Source organism: Manduca sexta, chromosome 22 (assembly GCF_014839805.1).
Source record: "Manduca sexta isolate Smith_Timp_Sample1 chromosome 22, JHU_Msex_v1.0, whole genome shotgun sequence".
Lineage (NCBI taxonomy): Eukaryota > Metazoa > Arthropoda > Insecta > Lepidoptera > Sphingidae > Manduca > Manduca sexta.
Window position 1 is genome coordinate 11,357,677 of NC_051136.1, and position 22,067 is coordinate 11,379,743.

The 22,067-nt window shown below is 34.4% G+C and overlaps 2 protein-coding genes across 3 annotated transcripts in view; both read right to left on the reverse strand.

The window, feature by feature from the left end:
- The window catches only part of LOC115442155 (cyclic AMP response element-binding protein A), a 122,905-nt gene extending 122,119 nt beyond the window's left edge, over positions 1-786 (reverse strand). For both annotated transcript variants that reach the window (XM_030167141.2, XM_030167142.2), the window contains exon 1: positions 390-786. In XM_030167141.2, coding sequence (XP_030023001.1) covers positions 390-452 — 63 coding nt within the window. In that variant the 5' untranslated portion in view covers positions 453-786. The remainder of the gene's footprint in view (positions 1-389) is intronic.
- Positions 787-9,497: 8,711 nt separating this feature from the next.
- LOC115442141 (TBC domain-containing protein kinase-like protein) lies at positions 9,498-21,675 on the reverse strand. Its single transcript, XM_030167116.2, has 13 exons — positions 21,337-21,675; positions 20,882-21,134; positions 20,410-20,626; positions 19,848-20,110; positions 19,183-19,426; positions 18,425-18,586; positions 17,570-17,747; positions 16,709-16,915; positions 16,157-16,344; positions 15,649-15,732; positions 14,907-15,031; positions 14,248-14,419; positions 9,498-10,300 (listed from the first exon to the last, which is right to left on the reverse strand). Exons 1-13 carry the CDS (start codon positions 21,533-21,535, stop codon positions 10,169-10,171), a joined length of 2,424 nt encoding a protein of 807 aa, XP_030022976.1. The 5' UTR covers positions 21,536-21,675; the 3' UTR covers positions 9,498-10,168.
- Positions 21,676-22,067: the final 392 nt, after the last annotated feature.

Below are 22,067 nucleotides of genomic sequence, written 5' to 3' on the forward strand. Positions count from 1 at the left end.
CGTAGATTACAATGTTATCAGTCAATGTTGATTTATTCGTTCGATTATCACAGCAAAACAACGACTCGCGAGTCAAACATGCCGGATTGTTAATTCACAATCATCTTCGCATTTGCAGGTAGATTTCAAAACAACGGCGCAATGCCAGCATTTATCACGGTTATCAACAATCAACTTTTAGCCGTTCTCTTTTATTAAATAACGAACGATAATTAATATAATGTAAAAATATATATTATTTAACCGAACAGAAAGCAGTAGGTAAGTACTCAATAGAAATGCCAAAACAAATTAGTGTAATTTAAATGTTTTTTAGATGTACGGCACATTGAACAATAATCACATCTTCACCTCTGGCCGATAACAGATATCACGCAAGGTCGACTCACCGGGTCGATGTCCGCCTCCCAGACGTCATTCAGATCGTTGGAGATGTCGAAGTAGCCCTCCATGTCGGGGCCGGTGTCGCACTACGGCCTCCGACGCGAAAAACACAGAAACTCCCTCGAGAAAAACTCGCACAACACAACTGTCACTCTTCTGTTGTCCTTTCGCCGAGCGGGCGGAACTCGGAATGTTAACTATCTCAACTAAATCCGGCCGAAGTCAAATTCACAGAACACTGTGCATTATCACAAGTTTACGTTTCACTATCGATGCCCATTTGTTTTTGCAATAAAGTATTTTTTCAATAAAGTTTCACTGCACGCGAGGAATGTTTGTTGTTCGCTGGTCGCGGCTAGTACACGCTCTCGCGGCAAAGTACGGCCGGCGAATGGTGGCGCGGAGTTCGGCGGCGTAAACGCTCCCCACTCCTGCCCGCCCCCTCTTTGATAGCAATACGAACCTCTCATTCATAACGTGATAGGGGGTAAAAAAGTTGGGATCCAAAGTACAGACGTCAGGGGGCTGTCGCTAGTGCCGTCTCCCACACAATACGCCGCTAATTTTATGTTATGTGGGCACTTATGTCTCAATGAAATGCAACTTGTAGGAGTTGAAGCCGTGGGAATCCACATTTTCTCGTCGCAAATCGTAATGAAACTACGAGTATAAGAATAACAAAATTAATCTAATATCTTCTATTTATTAGAAAAGTTAGGTATGATAATGCATTTCTTGATAACTTAATTGTTTATTTTAAGTAACTAAGTATTTAGATGTAACAGGTCATTGCAAGTACCATCCTATCACTTAATTAAAAGGAATCATAGCCAAACTAATTCTTTTCCCTTTTCGTTATTAATTATTAGATGTTCTGCACTCTACGGGGAGGTGTGTCCTCAATTACAGAAGTAATAGCACTCACTCACATAGCTTAGAGTTTATGTCCTTCCAGTCGGCTGTTTTGTATGGTCAATGAGATTGTTGGAGGCTCGAGAAACAAGTATGGTCCAACTAAAATGCCAATGACCGGTCCGACGCGACGCACAGTGGACGGAAAAACGGGGCTCCCTTTCATAGGAATTTTGAAAAAAAAATTGTAATTTTTCTTAAATCTAAGTATGTGGTATTATTACTATCATCTCAATATTTAATATTATTATAATTTTTATCGGTTTTTTGGTCTCATTAAATAAAAAAATGCACTTTGCAGGTTTTAAATGTATGAAAACGGGTTTTGTTTTCGTCATAACTCTTTTTTATATTAAGATGTAAAGCTGAAACCTTCAGGTATTGTAACTTAGATCCTACCTAAGCTATATGACGTATGACCTTGACCCCAACCGTGCCCGTTTAGAAGATATGAGGTCAATAAAAATGCATGTTTAGCCCATATTCTGATCAAGGCTAATGTGCCTTAAATAAATTAGTTTCTTGAATTTGTCTATGCAGTAATATTATATGATAACTAAAGACCCCACACCACTTATGGTCTTGACCTTAAAGAACCACGTTCCAAAGATATGAATTAATTAAAAGTGCACATTTTGACCATGTTGTCACAGGAACATAAATTCATTAAACAACTCACTGTCTAAAATTACTTATCCTGGTATTATTATACATTATCTAAAGACTCAATATGATTTTGACCTTGACCTTGAAGTACCCCGTTAATAACGGAAGCTCTGCTATCAGACAATCACTTCGACACTTTAGCTTATGCGTTGGCCAAAAAAGCAGGCGAAAATAAAAAACTGACCAACTTTGCTGAATTATTAAAGCACCTAATTAAACATCCGGAAGATGCTTCAATGCTACGAGCCAGTCTGAATGCAAATCATCTCTGATTTGATCTGATGATCTGATTTGAAGCTCTCGCTTGCTCTGCTGACAAAGCATTGGGTATCGCAACGTCTTTAAAATTATCTAAATGGCAATATAAAACATTAAGAAAAGAAATGAAAAATATGGGATGTCATGTTTTCCCTTCATATGAATTAATACAGAATGAGAAGCAAGAGTGCTATATAGAAAAACAAGATATGGTGATTACTGAATCAGAAGTAAAACTTCAACTTCAATCTCTTATGGATATCACTGTTAAAAGAATATTCAAAACATTGGAAACTGACTCTACGGGCTCCAATTTAATTCTTACCAGTAGATGGGGATTTGATGGTGCATTTGGACACAGCAATTTTAAACAAAAAATGGACGATGATGATTCCAGCGTTTTTATGTGTTCAGTTGTTCCGTTGAAACTGGCAAGAGATTACACTGATGAAGTAGTATGGGAAAATCCGAAAGCAGATTCAACATTTTACTGTCGGCCAATTTATTTAAAATTTGCTAAAGAAAATGATTTAGATATTAAGGAGGAAATGGCTTCAGTAGAAAGGGAAATTGCTGCTCTACAGGCAATTAGAGTTGAACATGTAAGCGTCAACCACAAATTACATATGATCATGATGAACGGCAAGATAATCTCACATCTCTCAGATACATCTACAGCGACATGTGATATTTGCAAAGCAAAACATAAGGATATGAATGATATCGACATGTTTTCGCAAAGAAGTTTTTCTGTGGATATGCTTAAGTTTGGCTTGTCTTCTCTACATACACGTATAAGATGCATAGAATGCATATTGCACATAGCTTACCGCCTTGATTTCAAGAAATGGCAAGGTAAAGGAGATGATCTCAAACAACAATTGGCGAATAAAAAAAAAGCAATCCAAGATCAATGTCGAGATGAACTTGGACTTCTCATAGTTGTTGTAAAGCAAGGTACAGGAACCACCAATGATGGAAATACAGCTAGAAGATTTTTTGCTGATCCTGAAACCACAGCACGGATCACAGGAGTAGATGCAGAATTAATTAAACGCTTTCAAGTCATCCTTCAAGTAATTTCATGTGGAGAATTTGTTGATGTTGAAAAATTTCGACAATATTCTACAACAACCGCTCATAAATATGTCGAGCTGTATGCATGGTATCATATGCCATCTAGTGTGCATAAATTACTTATACATGGTGCAGACATAATTGAGCATAATAACTTCATTCCAATAGGCAAACTCTCCGAGGAGGTATCCGAAGCGCGAAACAAAGATTTTAAATATTTCAGAACTTTTCACTCACGGAAAAACAGTAGAATTGCAACGAATGAGGACATTATCCATAATTTATTGATTTCATCTGACTCATATCTCTCTAGTTTTAGACCAAGAATAAGTCAAATTCGTAATCAACCACTTTTAGAAGAAGCCAAATTATTATTAGTGTCACCCTCTAGTGCAAATTAGGAAATTATGTTAACAGACATTATCTATTATCATTTTTTTTTTCAAATAGTTAGATCCATCATTTATTTATAGTTATAAACAAAATACAAAATTTTACTTTTCTTCGATAGTGTATTTTTTTTCAACAAATATTATCTGTTTCTTCACTCTTGAGATGAATTTGCAAAGTTATTTTCTTGTCTAAAGAAACTTTGTCCCAAATTTAATGATTTTAGCCTAAGTAGTTTAAAAAGGCGATGCATTTATCAGTCAGTGACTCAGTTCTCTAATTTTCATACTTCTTGGGTTGAGTCATTAGGAATTAAGGTCAAAGGTCATATCAAATATTTACTAATTAAGTATAATACTGTGTCTCAAATCTAGTACGAGACCCAGTATTGTTTGAAGTTCATAATCTCGGGTGGTAATATAGACTAAAGATTTTTTGATTTATTCATCCTTTATACGGGGTCTTTTCAAGGTCAAGGTCAAAAGTCATATGGAGTCTTCAGTTAATGTATTACAATACCAGAACAATCAATTTAAGACAATAATTTGTTTAATGTATTTAGGTATGTCCGTGTAACAATGTGGTCAAAATGTAAACTTTTAATTAATTCATATCTTTGGAACGTGGTTCTTTAAGGTCAAGACCATAAGTGGTGTGGGGTCTTTAGTTATCATATAATATTACTGCATAGACAAATTCAAGAAACTAATTTATTTAAGGCACATTAGCCTTGATCAGAATATGGGCTAAACATGCATTTTTATTGACCTCATATCTTCTAAACGGGCACGGTTGGGGTCAAGGTCATACGTCATATAGCTTAGGTAGGATCTAAGTTACAATACCTGAAGGTTTCAGCTTTACATCTTAATATAAAAAAGAGTTATGACGAAAACAAAACCCGTTTTCATACATTTAAAACCTGCAAAGTGCATATTTTTATTTATTGAGACCAAAAAACCGATAAAAATTATAATAATATTAAATATTGAGATGATAGTAATAATACCACATACTTAGATTTAAGAAAAATTACAATTTTTTTTTCAAAATTCCTATGAAAGGGAGCCCCGTTTTTCCGTCCACTGTGCGACGGTTGCATTTTATTACAACTTTGATAGTAACCAGAATTATCATATGCCAGTCTTTCTGGACCCAATTATTTGATCTTGAATCGCAATTAGATGGAATCACCACTTGTACGATGTCGCTACTCAGATTTTATGTTACATGGGAATTGGGATCAATGTAAGGAAACGGGTTTTATTTTTAAATGGTTTACGTCCCTTACTTCTAGAAAGTATGTACGCAAGTATGGATTTATGTACTTACAGATTTTTAAGTTTAGAATGTTTATTTAATTTTTACTTATGTATTTATTTAGTTATAATGTATCGAAATATCCACATAAAAGTTAAATTTCTAGAACCAAATCAAGCTTACATCTAATTCACTATAAGTAATCATTTAAATTATGCTCTCTATTTAGCAAGTTTAGCAACGAGGTAATTAGTGACATTAAGGTATTTATTCCAATAGCTATCGACTCTCCTTAGTTTCTTTTTTCTCTAATATTTTAAATGTAAGGAATGCTCCAAACATTGGACGTTTGTTACATGTTACCAATTTAACCTAGTTTTAAATATGTATCAACTTACATTAACCATTAAAGGGTTTTGTAGGGGACTTAAATTATAATAGATAGGTTTAGGCCAATTAGTATGAATCCAGATTATGAGTAACTTTTTAGCAGGGAGGTTTTCCATTGCTCCATTGCTGCGTCATTTCTCAACATCTATTATCTTAAACGGAGTGCCACGCCTCTTTTAGTTATCTACCCGAAATTAATGTTCGTGAGCAGAGGTTATGACTTATCATTAATTGACCCACTTGCGACTACCTACAACTGTAAAAATCCTTTCTATGGAAGTGACGTAATTTACTTTTCGATTAAGTAACAATAAACGAACGGTATTTGGCAAAATAATATATTTTAATATTGACCTTTTTAGTAATGCACGTGAATTTGCAATGATCAATAAAATATTTTGGTAAGTTCGTATACATTAACATTTTACAGTTCGATTTTAGTAGTGTATGTATTTTATACATACCTAGGCACCTTTTTTCTGTGTTACGTAATGCATTCCAATATTTATAGATACTTCATAATATCCCCTTGACTATAAACGTTGTTATTTAATAGGTAGTTACGTTACTAAAAGTTATTTATAATACAGTAATTCCCGCTCAATATGTTTTCCCGCATATTACGCTATTTTGCGACGGTTCCTGTTACTTGAGGCATGTTGTCGTACGTTTTATCACGCTTAATACGATTAGGCACATTTGATTAAACTCCAAATATTTTAACGCAGACGAATTCAAATTATTTAGGATAAATCTTATGTCTTTAGGGGAGAAACTTGTCATGGCGGCAAAGCAAGTATATTTTCGGCGTAGGGGCTTGACGACCTCCACCGCCCACTAGTGGTGCTCAGTACCACTGAGTGGTGCTCAGTACCACTGAGTGGTGCTCAGTACCACTGAGTGGTACGCGGTGGGGATCAAACCATTCCAACACGGCGGAAGGAAGTGACAAGACACAAGACGGGCAGCAGCGTTTTGTGATGAGACTTCCGCCACTGCGATTTCCAACCCGCCTGTCAAGCGTGGCAATTACAGCAAAACCCCCCCTATGACAAGTCCACAAGCAAGTATAAATAGAAACTGATTGTCCTAACCTGTCTTAACTCTGATGGGTCAGAAAAGTTACTCATAAGACGCCTTATGTTCGAAGGGGTAGGCAGAGACGCAGCCGCTAGGGCTCCCACTTTTCACCATGTGTGTTTCGTCCCATACTTTGATTGTTATGGGGCAAGCCTACCGCCATATCGGCCACAAATTTGAATTCGTGCTGATTTTGAGCAAAATAACCCAGCATCCTTTTGCTCAACCCGAGATTCGAACCCGAAACCTCAGAGCGGTGTCGTATAGCACTGAAGCAGTTGGACAAGTGACGTTTGTTAGTAATTGATAAGGTTTAATTCCACGTTGGTTAAAAAAAGTAATAGATTTTCCTACAAACTTAGTATGGCGGACTATCTCGAGCTTGAATGACTGGCTAAAACCTATAGATGATCACTTTCTCTAAGTAATCTAACGTAATGTAAAAATACATATCTACATAATATGCTTAGAAACTTTATAAATAAATATTTTAGGTAATGCTTTCATAAAATTAGGACTAAATACATTTTATTTTCCTTTTCGCGCATAATAGGTTTTCCCGTTAAGAGGACTTTGGCAGGGTCCCTTTAAATCGTCGAAAGCGGGTTTTACTGTATTTATTCCTTATTATTTCTGCAAATATAATTCTGCCTATTTCGAGGGTAGCAGTCTATTAGTGATACATTTAGTCTACATTTAAATGCCAAGGTAAGTAATTAATACTTATTTATCTATAAAATCTGTACTTACACTGTGCTAAAATAAAAAGTTATAAGTTTTAAGATTGATTAGTAATGGATTTATGTAAGTAAACATCCAAATATAATAGTTACTAAGGTATATCGTGAGCTTAATTAATTTATGAAAATAAAAAATATATTATGTACAAATTATGCATACGAATAAAATACATAATATTGTTCATGGAATCTAGGTATAAGTTAAAGCATGGATACAAATAAATTAATACAAGGACGCAATTTACTTTAATTCCAGTTTGAATAAGAAAATTTTGGAAGCTTGTGTCGATATAGATATCTTAATAAGTATTGTAAAGGCAAACTTGTCTATTAAGAGAGCGGCTATGAATCTGTTTTCTTAAGTAGCGTCTGAATTCATTAATAAAAATCAATAAACATGTGATCTAAGTAGTATTGTAGGTATAGTAACAACACCGGTCGTGATAGAAAAAACTGTAGCTATTGAATCTAGTATGTTAATCCAAAAATTACTGCATACCAGTGACTAAATGTCCACACAATCCGATTCCTACCGGCTTCTCTTTTAGGTTTGTTTACGTTTGTCCTAGTTTTTGTTTTGTGTTAAATTGGCCGCGATATGTTAACTGAAGATTTTCTCTCTGTGGGTTACCTTATTTTTTTTTGGTTTGATTTACTCCTTAAGGAGAAGGCAAAGGCTCTCAGTCATACAGCCTGTCGGTTACCTTTTAAAAAAATTCACCCTTCGCCACTGCTGCATACCATCAGCTGCGTTCGATAAATGATGCATAAATGGAGTTATGTATGACGTACCTTCCAAAGTGTTAACCACCATTTAACGCTAATAAGTAAATTTATTATTAATCAGAAACTATGAGCAGAAAACTATTCAAATAAATAAATACGAGAATAGTTAGTAAACTATGTAATGCGATTACCGTGGATATCCACTAATCCTTATAACAAAGCCGTGTCCTACATCAATGAATTCAGTAATGACTAATGAGTGCAATAATTAAGTAGGGTATTCTCAATAGTCTATGTTTAATTTTGTAAATTTTTTATATGTAACAGAAAATAAGTACGAAAAACATATTCTGTGGGATCAGTATCAAAATTGGTAAAGCATATAAATTTATTATATAATTGGGTGTGGTATCGCGCTATCTCTTTCTCACGTACGTAGCATTATGGTCGGTGATATTTAGTGACGTCACAGTTTGCTTGCTAGTATTGTTATTTAACAATTACTTCTTCCACCAAGTTTCAAAGCTTTATGACTTATTTATTATTGAGTGGATTTTGAAAATTCTCATTCTGTTAGATTATTAATGATATAACTACAGATTTAAAAAAGATAGTAAACCAACATATTTATGGATATCTTGGACACTTTTGGGGTATTATTAAATTGTAAATATTCTTGAAACAGTTATTTCTGCCCTAATAACATCTTGTTTTGACGAGTTTTTATAAATGTAATAAAACTGGGCACGAATCACGGACAGCAATTAATCGTTAACCAAAACTAGCTCACCTGCGTTTTTGCCCTTGTGAGTAAAAGAGACAGAATAAAAGTTCCACGACACATTTTATAGGGCCTAACTAAAGTAAGAGACTTGAAAGTAACCTTAAAACTATCAGTCAAATGCGCATTATATAACTTGTAAATCAGTTTGTCTTCTCTACGGCTATTAAGCTATTATTTCAAAGTACTCGACTTACACTCTTACCCCCTTATTCATAGACGTTATGTATCTCAGCTCTATCTTTGCTATGATAACAAGTCTGTTTCTCAGTGCTGATGGCATGGCAGCCTTCTCAGTGCGTAAACATAGAGCCGTGGTGATTGGCTAATATTGAGATAAAACTTGAATCTAATTCGCTGTCAGATAAACAATGCTGAGAAACAGAGTTTTTATCACAACAATGTGTCGTCCTTAGAAATGTCTATTGAAATGTTACAATTTAAGGACCAAATATTGCATTTTTAGAGGATATCTCGATATTGCGAAAAAAGTGTTTTCACCCTTTTTTCCAAGATGACGGCCGGGGGACAAGAGTGGCGACCCCACAAACTTGAGGTTAAGCTTCTATTGACCCCCCACACATGTTGCAAAAATAAAATTGCGTCCTCTAAAAAATGCAAAGCCCATGTAACATTTCAATGGGCTATAACGTCTATGAATAAGGGGGTTAGATGTTCCCTACAAAATTAAATACGGTTGGAATATCTAGTTTTATGTACCTTTATTACTTCATTTTACACTAGGTGTTGCTCGCCGCTTCACTCGCATATTATTATATTATTAAACACGGAATTCATAAATAAAAGTGTATACTGACATTAAAAAAAAACAATTCCAGTACAAATATATTTATTAAATTAAATTTCTACATACAATCATACTTTTATATTAGGAATGTTATAAAAACATCGTAAAACAAATAAAGATTTAATCTCACTAATAACTTACACATAAACATGGAATACACATGCTATTCAAAATATACTTTCAGTCGTGATAAGAAAATACTAAATTATGGACAATCAGGCATACAATTTGACCAACAAAATGTTATATTTTCAACAAAAAAAATGTTATATACCTCCATGGCGAAGCCTCCATACAACCCGATTCCTACCGGCTTCCCTTTTAAGTTTATTTACGTTCGTCTTCGTTTTTACTTTCTATTAAATTTGCCGCGATATGTTAACCAAGGCATTTTATTTGCATCGGGTAACCTTGTGTAAAATACCAACCCTTCGGCACTACCTGCGTATTAATAACACATGTATTCCAAGCATAAAATAGGTGATAATATAAATATATTATAATCTGTTTAAGATTATATTAAAATAAAACTATTTTTCTGATTTTATTGCGGTTATAAGTAATATTTTATTTTACTCCCGACGTTTCGAAGACTGCAGCCTTCGTGGTCACAGGGAATACCACGAAGGCTGCCGAAGAATAATTTAATTTTAATATCTAACATTCCCGTAAACATAAGAAATCATTAAGATGATATTATTTGTTGCCGTTCTTGTTGGGAGGTGCTGGCGTGGTGAACAATGAAGGCAAGTGTGTCTGCACCGCTGATATGCCCCCGTGAAAGATGCACACCCGAGGAACACTGCATTTCACCAGGTAATCGCTGAACTGAAAGAAACACAATCAATAAGAGATTTTTTTCATATCTGTTTGATTTAGGGGCTGTTATAACATTTTCAAGTTTATTTTATTTAATATATTACACTACTAAAGTAGATAGTACTTGTTAATACAATTATTTGGTATATCGATGATTTGGGAGCATTGATTTCATTAACTTTTGTATTTAGTCGACATACGATCCACGGGTAGTATTTACTCAGAAATTGTGTAACAGGCCTCTCTAATGTATAGTTTAGGATAGTTTAATACCATTTTATTTAGTACTAGCTTTTGCTCCAGGCTACACCTGGGTGAAGAAGTTTTCCGGGATAAAAGCCCCGCTGTATATTTTTCCCGGCATGGAAAGTAGCGTATTACCTTCCCAGGGTCAACTATTTCCATATGAAACTTCATAAAAATCTGCTTAGTAGGTTTTGAGAAAATCGATAACATGCAGACAGACAGAAAAGGGGACTTTATTTTATAATAATTATAGTGTACACATAAAACAAATTTTATTAGACTTTTCAACTACATCTTAATGCATGACTCGTTGTAATTGTAAGTTTTGATAAAACATTAATTTAAAATAATGCTTCTTTTCGCTTTAATTCTTATGGCATTGATTTGTGAATTGTATTGTCAAAAATACAATATATCGTATTGCAAAATAATGCGTCTCTAATTTATATTGATAAGGTATTTATTTAATCCCGATATAAAACTTTGTTCTTCAGCGATATATTTAATCCATTTTATATTTGATCAACATTAAGACAATTGGACGTAGATACGCAAAAAGGATCCAGCCCACAAAATGACATTTTTGAAATAATGAAAATTGAAGTTTAAACCGTATTTTTGCTCATTGATATTCTATTTTACATTTTATTAATAAAAAGTTCAAAGTAACATATTTTTACTAAGATGTTTTTACTAATGTAAAAATATAGACCTTATACACTAGAACTAATTTGGCATACTCTCCTATTTGCGTATCTACGTCCAATTGCCCTGAGTATTTTGTGATATACGTTATTAATTATTACTATTAGGTATTTATGACGTCATATTCTTTAATGAATATTACGTCATAAATTAACGATCGTTAAACAAAAGTATTTAAACTAACAATTATCAACGGCCATTAATAATGCAACGCATTAAACATTTCACAGCGATAAGAATAAAGAAAATCGAAATATTTTAAACATAGTAATCATGTTAAAAGCAGAAGTACTGAGGACAAAATGGACTTTAAAGACAGGTGTCGGTTCTTCTTTTTATTGGGGCGCAGTGAGCCTTCTGCACCTGACGGTAAGCGGTGTGGGGTCCAGATAGAACATCGATACAATAGGGTACCGGATTCATTTTTGTTCTTTACTTTTATCAAATATTTACGTTATATAAATTATAACACAAAATGAATTATTAAAATACGGTAAAAAATCAACAAGTTATAAGTTTTCGAATGTCGTCGGAAGGGGTAATTAACAAGAAACAGAAAAGAGATGAAATACCCACATTTGACGTCATCGGGAATTACGACGCGTGCGAAAGAAAGAGATGAAGCGATATCCCCACAACGCGCCCCGTACTGCACGTTACAATATTTGAAATATGAATTACTAGCTCATTTTTTAACCAATTTTTATACAGTTTTGCAGGAGTGCTTCTTTTACGTATTATTAAACATTACATATAGAATAATGAACAAAATCAAACATAAGCTGGATCCCTATTATGTCGGCATGATTGAACCGAATATACACAGGCTGATCTCGGAACGCGACACAATTACGTGGGTCACTATGGCGGGTTTTGACACCTTGTGTACGGTGGACGCTATCCGGGCGGATATGTATGCATGCCTCGGCAATTCGATCTTAGTACATCCATATCTGACTTTTGAGTTACATATACATTATGTTAATAACTGACACATTTTAGTCTTTATATAAAACAAGTCATTGCTTTAAAACGGCACGCGATAGATCCATGCTTATATCAAAAATATATACAAAAAACATGATTTTGAATTATTATAGAATAGTCAAGTTGTGTAAGTCGATAAAACGATACATAAATTATTTGAAACTAAAAATAAAGTATAATAAAATAAATAAAGAATAAATTAATTTATTCTGAATACTATGCAAAAAACATTTAAAAATAACTTAAAATATTCAAAGTTTACGTTCTCTGGCTCCCAAACTACTAACTTGCGGGGATAAAGGCATTAAAAAAGCAACGGTAGCCTAGTTGGTTGTGGAACGGACTGCCGAGACGAATGTCCGCAGGTTCAAATCCCAAGGGCACACACCTCTGACTTTTCTAAAATGATGTGTGTTTTCTTTGTGAATTATCTCTTGCTTCAGTGAAGGAAAACATCGTGGGGAAATCTGTATGCCTGAGGAATTCTCTATAGGAATTTCGAGGGTGTGTGAAGTCGACAAATCCGCACTGGGCGGGCGTGGTGAACTAATAAGGCCTTATCTCTCTCAGTAGCACAGGAGGCCCGTGCTCAACAGTGGGACAGTATATAATACAGGGCTGACATTATTACTACTGCATCGAGTAATCCTTATACAAATAATTAATTATGCATTTATGTATATAACTTGCCGTCAAACAAATTAGCATTGGCTGAGGAATGCGAGAGGCGTTTACATAATCGTCGGACATGATTGAAGATATTTGATAAGAAATAGCAGATGTCTTTTAAATGATTAATGATTATAGAAAGCATTTATAATATCGTTGGAAAACACAAGTCATTGAATACGATTTCATAAACTAAACATTTGTATACACAGCAATTTTTCGGTATGTACCGTGTTTGACTTAGTTTTGTTTGAGGTAGGATATATTTTATATCCACCCGGATAAAACGGTGCTAAACACAACCATAGTGGCCCACGTAAGTGAGTCCCATTTCGGGATCAGCCTATGTATGTCCGGTTCCAACAGGCCGGTATAATGGTATCGACTGTCGAGGGTGATCACCTCCCTATAATCGACATTCATTTTACCGAGCAAAAAGAAAAAAAAAAAAAAAAAAAAAAAATTACCTTGCCTGAAAAAATATAAATGGACATGTATATCTTACAGTTAAAACACGTTCTCAGTTACAACGCGTTTTCACTAAATGCTTTTGTTAAAACTAGAATTTCAGAGGAAGGTTTAGGTTTAAGTTTGTATAAAATAGTACATTGACAAATAACAATAGAACTTTGACTTAGTTTGGAACAGTATAAACTGAAACTTTCAACAAAACGTGTTTTGTCTAGTTTTTACTGTGAGTGATTTTTGCTGCAGTTAATTCTAGTTTCAACAAAGGCATTTAGTGAAAACTAGCTTTAACTAGGGAAAACGCGTTGTTACTGAGAACGGGTTTTAACTGTAACATATACGAGGAAAGATGCAAATTGGAAACAAAACAATACGTTATTTTTTTTTATGTGTTAATGCGTGAGCATTGGGTTTTCATGATGACTGATGTAGTTTTGCATAGGCACTACACACGTAACACATGAATATGTTGTATCCATTGCCGTATATTCTATATACACGAACATCCATATAAACTATTTGTTCAAAATTTGAACTAAAATGGCAACCAAAACGTCACTGTTATAACCTATTTATTCACTTGAACAACAAATAATTCTACTTATTTCACTAATATTTTTTATTCAAATCCAGATTTAAACTTACACTCGAGTTCTATTATGAGCGCCACTCAGTACACAATCACAAGCTGTCAATATTGACCATACTGGTCAGTTTGTATGGATTGCAGTTCACTTCAGTTGAACACAGTGAATGGTCGGAACGCCAAATCTAGTAAACTGCAACTATCGATTATGTACTACGGTACATAATCGATAGTTGCACCAGCTTTAGACGATCACAAATATCAACATTGTATTATGTAGTTCTGCTATACTAACCAGTTGCGCAGTTTCGTCTTCAGCAGACGCGACAACTATGGTCTTCTTGACCTTCATCGCTTCTTTCAAAACGCGTTGTGGGTTGAGGCCCAACGCACGCAGCTCATGCTGGCCGAGATGGACGCCGCTGTACGGCACGTTTATAGAGCCTTCGATGCAACTTTTTTCGTATCTAAAATATAACATTTTTTTTTAACCCTAATCGATTTCGAATAATCGATTATGGTTAAAAATCTATCGATCGATGATGTTGTGTTTACTTATAGTAATTCAAATCTTGGTTTTCTGAATACAATTGACTGTGATGTTAGTTAGTGTCAAACTATTATTATAGCCTGACTAAGGAAATAAAAAACCTCGCCATTTCGCAGTAAAATATGTAACTAAATTTTTGTACTGACAATGCTAATATTAAAACGAAAAAGCAAAAGTGGCGTTTACTAAGCAGGTTTTTTATTCACCTAGGCTAGGCTAGATTTATAAAAATGTTTATGAGATTTTTAATAAAAAGTAAAGCGTACTATTTGTGCAGGCGAGGCAAGACGCGAGCAAAAGTTTGCTGAAAAAGGATCCAAAAACTTCTAACCTAGCTAGTAATATCAAGATTTTTAATGAAATTAGAATACACAAGAATGTAGAGCACCATGTATATTACTTACAGTAAATTAGACCTTATGTCAATAACACAGCTTTTGTCTTGACATATTAAAGAGAAGAAATCCGACAAACTTATCCGGGGACAGATCTCTGCAAATAACATTTCCATCGGTATCTCCACCATATCCTAAAAAAATACTATTATTAAAATTTTATTCTTATATAAGTTTTTTTTTTTAATATTATCGCATCCTTAGAACTAAAGTGACCTAAATCAAAATTTATAATATATATCCAATCTATATGTATATATACACATAATGAACCTTTATTTCCCTTGGTCACGCCATCACGCGTGAACGGCTGTAACGATTTCACTATTTTTTTTTTGTTGTGCTTGTTATTGTCAGGAGGTTCTTATGAAAGAAAAAATAAAAAAATTGCGCGGAAAATGAGAAAATTTAAGAAAACTTAGCAAAAATATTAATTTTATATAACTGTCAATTGTTTGAAAGAATTGTCAGCGATTGACAGAATGCACGCTGCAAATTCATAGTTAAGACGGGACAAAATCTGTCGGGCAGCTAGTTTAAAAAAAATGACTTTCCAAAGCATCCTCTATAACCCTATAGGGTTACGAGAAAAAGACAAAATTATAGAAAAGAAACAGAGATTCTCAATTTCGACGACCGCCCAATTCACTACCATCCATATTATTATCTAATCTTTTTTTTTCATTTCCCACAAATCGTCTTTTGTTGAGTTAGGTCATCTTAGTTCTAAGGGTGCGTTATTTTTTCTTACCATAGGTTCTTTGGTCCGTGCTTCATTAGTGAACCTTCTATAACTTATGCTTCTTGGGGAACTGCGGCACATGTCTATTGATTCCTGTAACATTACTTGACATAGAATATTCAGACTTAAGAAAATGCGATGAAAAATTCATAATTTAGATGTTACAAGTGCTATAAATAGACATGAGGGTCTGTTTCACAACTGCTGAGTATGTGCTACTTGTCACATAAATGAATAAACCGACCAAATACAAAAGTCATACTCTAAGGTATGCAACCCAATAAATGGTAATAAAAGCAGTGCTATCTACATTGCCTGTTTTATACCGTAATGGTTCAAAATTTATTTGGAATTTGTGAAACTGGCCCTTAATTGTTCAACTGTCAGATATAAGTTATTTATAAGATTACAATTGTGTTGAATAATTGGAATTACCTACATGGAATTTCGCTTGCCAAGGATCAAAATACGATTTTGACCGATATATTGAATGCTGGCCAAACAAAATAATGCTTACCTTAACACACTCTCCAATATCAATCTCAGGTAAATCTGAGAATAGTAATATACATTCGTTGAAGCCCGACTCTAGCAGAGTGTCGCGTAGTTGTCTGAGTATTCCAACTCCCATGAACAAGGGTAGTGATGGCCCTTCTACTAATAAAGCGTCCCAAAGGTGCACTATTTTGTGAAGGGGGAAAACGTCTGAAAAAATATTAAGTTTATGTAGAAAAAGTTTGTTAATCCTTCTAAGAATTTACGAATTTAGGGATCTATTTTGGTTTCACATAATAATTAACATGTTATGAAACTTTTTTTACGTCTAAATATACCCGTTTATATCTATACTACTAATAATGCGGTTTTAAATACCAAATGTAAAAACAATGAACAATTCACTTGGAAAATGATTTAAAAAAAAATGATAATGCTTGTACTTTTCTTAAAATTGCAATAAATATCAAATTCTTCTATCACCAAATATCCAATGAAAACTTAATTAAACAACCTTATACATAAAACAATTATCTACCTTGAGTAAATTAAAACAATAATCAAAATTGCTTACGCGAAAACATGGTCAGAAACCAGGGTATAGCAAACAACTCTGGCACAAAGTTTATCTCGTGGAGGTGAGACGCCAGCTCCGGTTCGTGGAAGGCTGTCATCTGCCAGAACTTAGCCAAGTACTCCTTGATTACCATGCTGTTGTCTTTAAGGAAAAAGTTGTGAAGGAATTTCGGCACGAATGCTGATAGACAGGCGAATGCACGAGCTGAAACAAGACAAGTGAAATAAGTAATATATTTTGCTTATATATTATGCATGCATGCAATATAATATATATAATATAGTCTTTATATATTTATGATTTACTTGCACAATACAAAACGTAAAAGGTTTTGAAACCATTGTTCAAAAGCCTGTCTCGACGACGTAGTTGTACTGCATGAGCGATACAGCAGTACTCTGAGGTCCTGGGTTGTATTCCCGGGTCGGGTAAAGTGATATTTGGGTATTTCTGCTCAGTATCAGCCCGGAGCCTGGAATTTGTGCCCGATATGGCGATAAGCTCGCTCCGTATCACAGCATGGGACGGAACACACTTTGTGAAAAGTGGATGCCCTGATTACGCCTATGCATATCCCTATGGGGATAAATGCGTGATGTGTGTTTTGTTCAAATGCCATGAAGTCGATCCATGTGCTTATACTTGGTTTCTTTAAAAATGTTATTTGTCTTTGACGGCTGTTTTGCTAACTTGAAGAAATACACCAAACATAATTATATTACAACCACAAACAATATCGAAAAATAAAATACAGAAGAGTGCAAATACATCAATGGAAAATGAGATAATATTTTTTAGTCTAATGAATATATCATATTAATAATTTCTTAACACTAAAAAATGTATCATATCTCTTACCCTCATTACAAAAATTGAGGTAGAGAAACGGAGCGGTGAGAGAGTCCAAGCCTTGCCAGTACACATACTGCGGGTTCATGAGTAGCCATGCCTTGAGTAGCCTCTTCAGCGTACGGTGACCCGCCGAACCGCATAGCAACCAACAATACTGATGACATCGGGGAATATCTACGTCTATCTGCCAGAAAAACAAATATTTACAATACTTCCTGCAATTACAGTAATAAATTAATATAGTCACACTGCAATGATATATATTTTTAATTTATCATGATATTAATTACAGACTGCAGTACTGAGGTCTCGTGTTCGATCCCCGGTCGGGCAGTGATATATGCATTTTCTATTTTCAGCCCGGAATTTGTGCCCGACATTGCGATAGGCTCGCCTCTGTAACATCATGGGACGGAATACGGACGGTGGAAAGTTACATTTAAATTTTACACCAGCTGCGCCCCTGTCTACACCTTCGGGGATAAAAGGTTTTATATACAACTACGCACATAAAAAAAATCTGTTCATCCAAATTGGCATAAATGAGTCTACAGAATCGTCTCTCGTCGGTCAACACTAACCGCAATTTTCAATATACGCCCTCAATCATTTTTTTCGAACTATCTTGACCAATCAGAACAAAGTTTTTTTGACATGCTTACAAATAAGTTTTTGGATTGGTTCATCTTTGGAATCGGATTGAAGGTTGAGATTGGAATCGTTTAATAAAACGGTTGTAAGTCGATCTGGATCGAACGCCACTTACATTAGGTAGAGTCACTTTGTTGTGGCCGTATAAAAAAGAATCGGCAGCAGTGAGGTGACATTATCGGCCGTTTAAAAAAATATATATATTTCTACCTGTCTATCAGTGGGCGTGGGTGTTTCTTTATCGATCCGCTCGTACTGCTCTTCAATGTCGCCCACAACACCGAGCAGGGCCGCCCACACATCGCCACGCACCAGCGGCGGGATATCGATCTCCGCCTCTGCCCGGATGTACGGCGCTGTGTAGGGATATCCCTACAAAGTACAGTATATTATAATTTCTATTTACTTAGTTGATTCATGGGTGGTAAGTTTAGTTTTAAGTTAAGTCTGTTACATCCTATTGAAATATACGGTTTTAGTAATTCAATGTCTTATATAGACTGCATAGTAGTAACAAACAATAGTACAAATGCGAAAATTGCATTAAAATTGTTAAATAAATGGGGCAGCATTTACATTATAAAAAAATACAATGTGCAGGAGTGGGTGCGTTGTGGCATTATCATTCCATCTCATTCTTTGCACACATTATAATTCCCGGTGACGTCACGTGCGCGTATTGCGTGACTTTTCTTATTTCTTGACACTTACCCCTTGTAGCGAAATTCAAGAGCTTATAACATGTTAATTTTTTACTAGATTATAATAATTTGTGTGCTAGAGGTTATATGGCGTAAATATTTGATAAAAGTAAGGACCAAAAATAAATCTAATAACCTATGAAGATTAATGCTAATCATGATCAATTTGACAAGTAACTCTATGCAATTATATGTAATTATTCTTCAAGCTTGTTCAGTGATAAAAATTAACAGAATATCTTCATATACTACAAAATCAACACTTACATGCAACAATCTCTGGAACCACAGTAGCCTATAGAACTGGTATTCAGTATCTCTCTCCCTTATAATCTTAGGCAATGAGACAGCATCATATTGTTTTCTTCTCTCATGCATTAAGGGATAGTAGTCATGAGCTGATATGTGACTTAGTCGAGACTTAAGCAAGCCCAAACTGTACTTTGCTATTCGACAGTCAAATAAGGCTCCCGTTTTGCCACCTATCGTACAGCCATCGAGAAGTATTGCTCTTGGAAATAAACAATAATTGTATGTTAATTAGAAGATTCTGACTTAAAAAAATTGGTAGGAATTACATTTATAACAAATTTAATATTTGTTAAAAATTATACAATTGTACTTTATACCATATTTTTTTATTTATGATATATTGAAATATATTAAATTTAAAATTATGTCTGCGATACAGGCACACTACAATGCGGATAGGTCTATTAAAGTTACTTATTTTATGTAATTTGGATAAATATTAATATATAAAAAGAAAACACAAACATCCAGCCATATGTCAAACAACGAGTCCATTGCTGTTGTTGAATGAAGTGTCCCTGATATTAATAGACATTTCTTTTTGTTGTATTAGAATTAAGTGCCCACTATCATTCATTAGATATAAATATAATTATTTCCAGTACATAAACAATACTTACATGGGCATGGACAATATCGGTGGACTGTTTTTTATCAATCCATTCTTCTTCAACTCTGCTTGGATGTCCCCACCAGCTAACTGCCACCAATGGTACAGGTACTGAAGCTTGCAACCCATCAGCCCGCGAGGCTGCTTCACTTCAGCCATCTCACTAGTATTGATTTGGGATAAATCATCAACTATTTCAGAGAATGTTGCTCTTTCTCTTGGATATATCTTTAGACATTTTTCTATAACTAATCTGAGATTTTCTGGTAATTGCTGCAAATTGTTTAGTTTATCATATTTTTTTTATGTAGATACAATGTATGTTGTAACATATTAAATAATATTATCTTATACATATAAGCTGGGCCATCAATACATACAGTAATCACTGATGTACACAACAATCAATTAATACATACCTACAATTTCTAAAACCATTAACATAGTTTTTATTTTGTACTTCACAGAATGTAATACTATATTACAGATGCCCTGATGGCATATAAAAGTCACATGCTTCATAATTTTAAACATATGAAAGTCAAATTAAGGTTGCTTAATTAATTACCTACTTTATATGCATCATAGCAGTCATGTTCTCTGGCCATTCTCTCAGCTGGGTTATTTGCATGAACTAAGGTGAGAATCCTTCTCAATATTGGTCCAGGTTTGAGGTTCTGCCAGAGTTTACCGATACACAACTCCAGCAGGATAATCCCAAATGTCCACACATCTGCAGCTGGACCTCCACCATTTAATATTGTTTCCGGACTTAAATATTTTGGTAAACTAATAACAAGTATAAATATATAAAGTATTTATTTTTAAGAATTTTACACATAATACATTTTGTTTTAATTTGCATATTGTTTATACAGAAAAAACTGACCAAGTCACAAAAAAGATTGTGAAAAATTTTGCATATAGCTCTGAGATTTGAATATGAATAGTATTATTGGCTGTAAAACATTGTTATATTTAATGCAATGATAAAATTAACAATAAAATTGCTAGTAGTGTTCTTCAGTAATGAAAAAAACTCACCCCAATGGAAATGACACCTCATTCCCTCCCCCAGTCATGTAATATAACCCATAGTTGAACAACTTCACCCTTCCCTCTCCATCCACCAATATGTTATCATCACTGAGAGTCCGATGGGTGATACCTTGTTCATGCAAGAATTTCAGAGCATCTGCAACTTGATGGGCTATGTTTACAACCTCGTTTATTGTAAACTTTGATTTAAAATCTGATAGTGATTTTCCGACTACCTCTGCTACCACTATGATTCTTTCTGGAAATTTTGTATATATTTTTTAAAACATGGAATATTTTATATTTCCTTATAATATATCTTTGATATAAGCTATCGTAGTCGGTAACAACTGCGTATGACCGCTAGAGTAAATACTATAAATTTAATGTAATAACTCTGCAATACTAGTGAGGTGAATGTATACAAACTAACGAGTATATTATGTACTAGGATTTATTACCATGTTTTCCTCGTATAATATCTAGATATGTGCATAAGTTGGGATGTTCAATTGTCAATAATCGCTGTGCTAGCCCCAATATGGTGATTGAACTTGGAGTGAGAGGCAGACCATTACTCCCACAAGTTTCACCCGGGTGATTTTTAGCAAAATACGTGCATGCGGCAAATTTATAATCGTCTTCATTATCCTGATACATCTTGTGTTTGCTCTTAAATTATTTATGTCTTAAAAACACATGTTTTGTTTGGTATTGTATCAGAAATCAGAAAGGGGGCGGCCAAGGGGCGGCGATCAGAACGTAAATATAAAATGACAAACCAATCTTCAGTGTCGCCAACTCTTTATCATGATTGTTTTTTTAAAAATAAAGTTACACAAGGCCGCCATACATTTTTTCACCAGCGTCCTTATGCTTGGGAATTTCCACGTATTTTATTTTGATTATTTTTTCTTTGAGGTAACTAAATGCAAATAATGTTTTTATTGGGAAGGGACATTGTCGGGTAACCACTTTCAACAAATAAATAAAAAATACTAAATACAAGTAAGGAAAGAAATCACTTTGAGTTCAAAAATCGTTAATAGGCGTAGGAAAGTAAAATAGTTTGTTGCCATTAGGTAATAACACAGTCTATCACGGATTTTCCTGTGGATCACTATTCATAGAATTCTCCGTATACAAAACATTATATAGTAGGCGGATTTAATATTGCGTATAGTGGACGCCA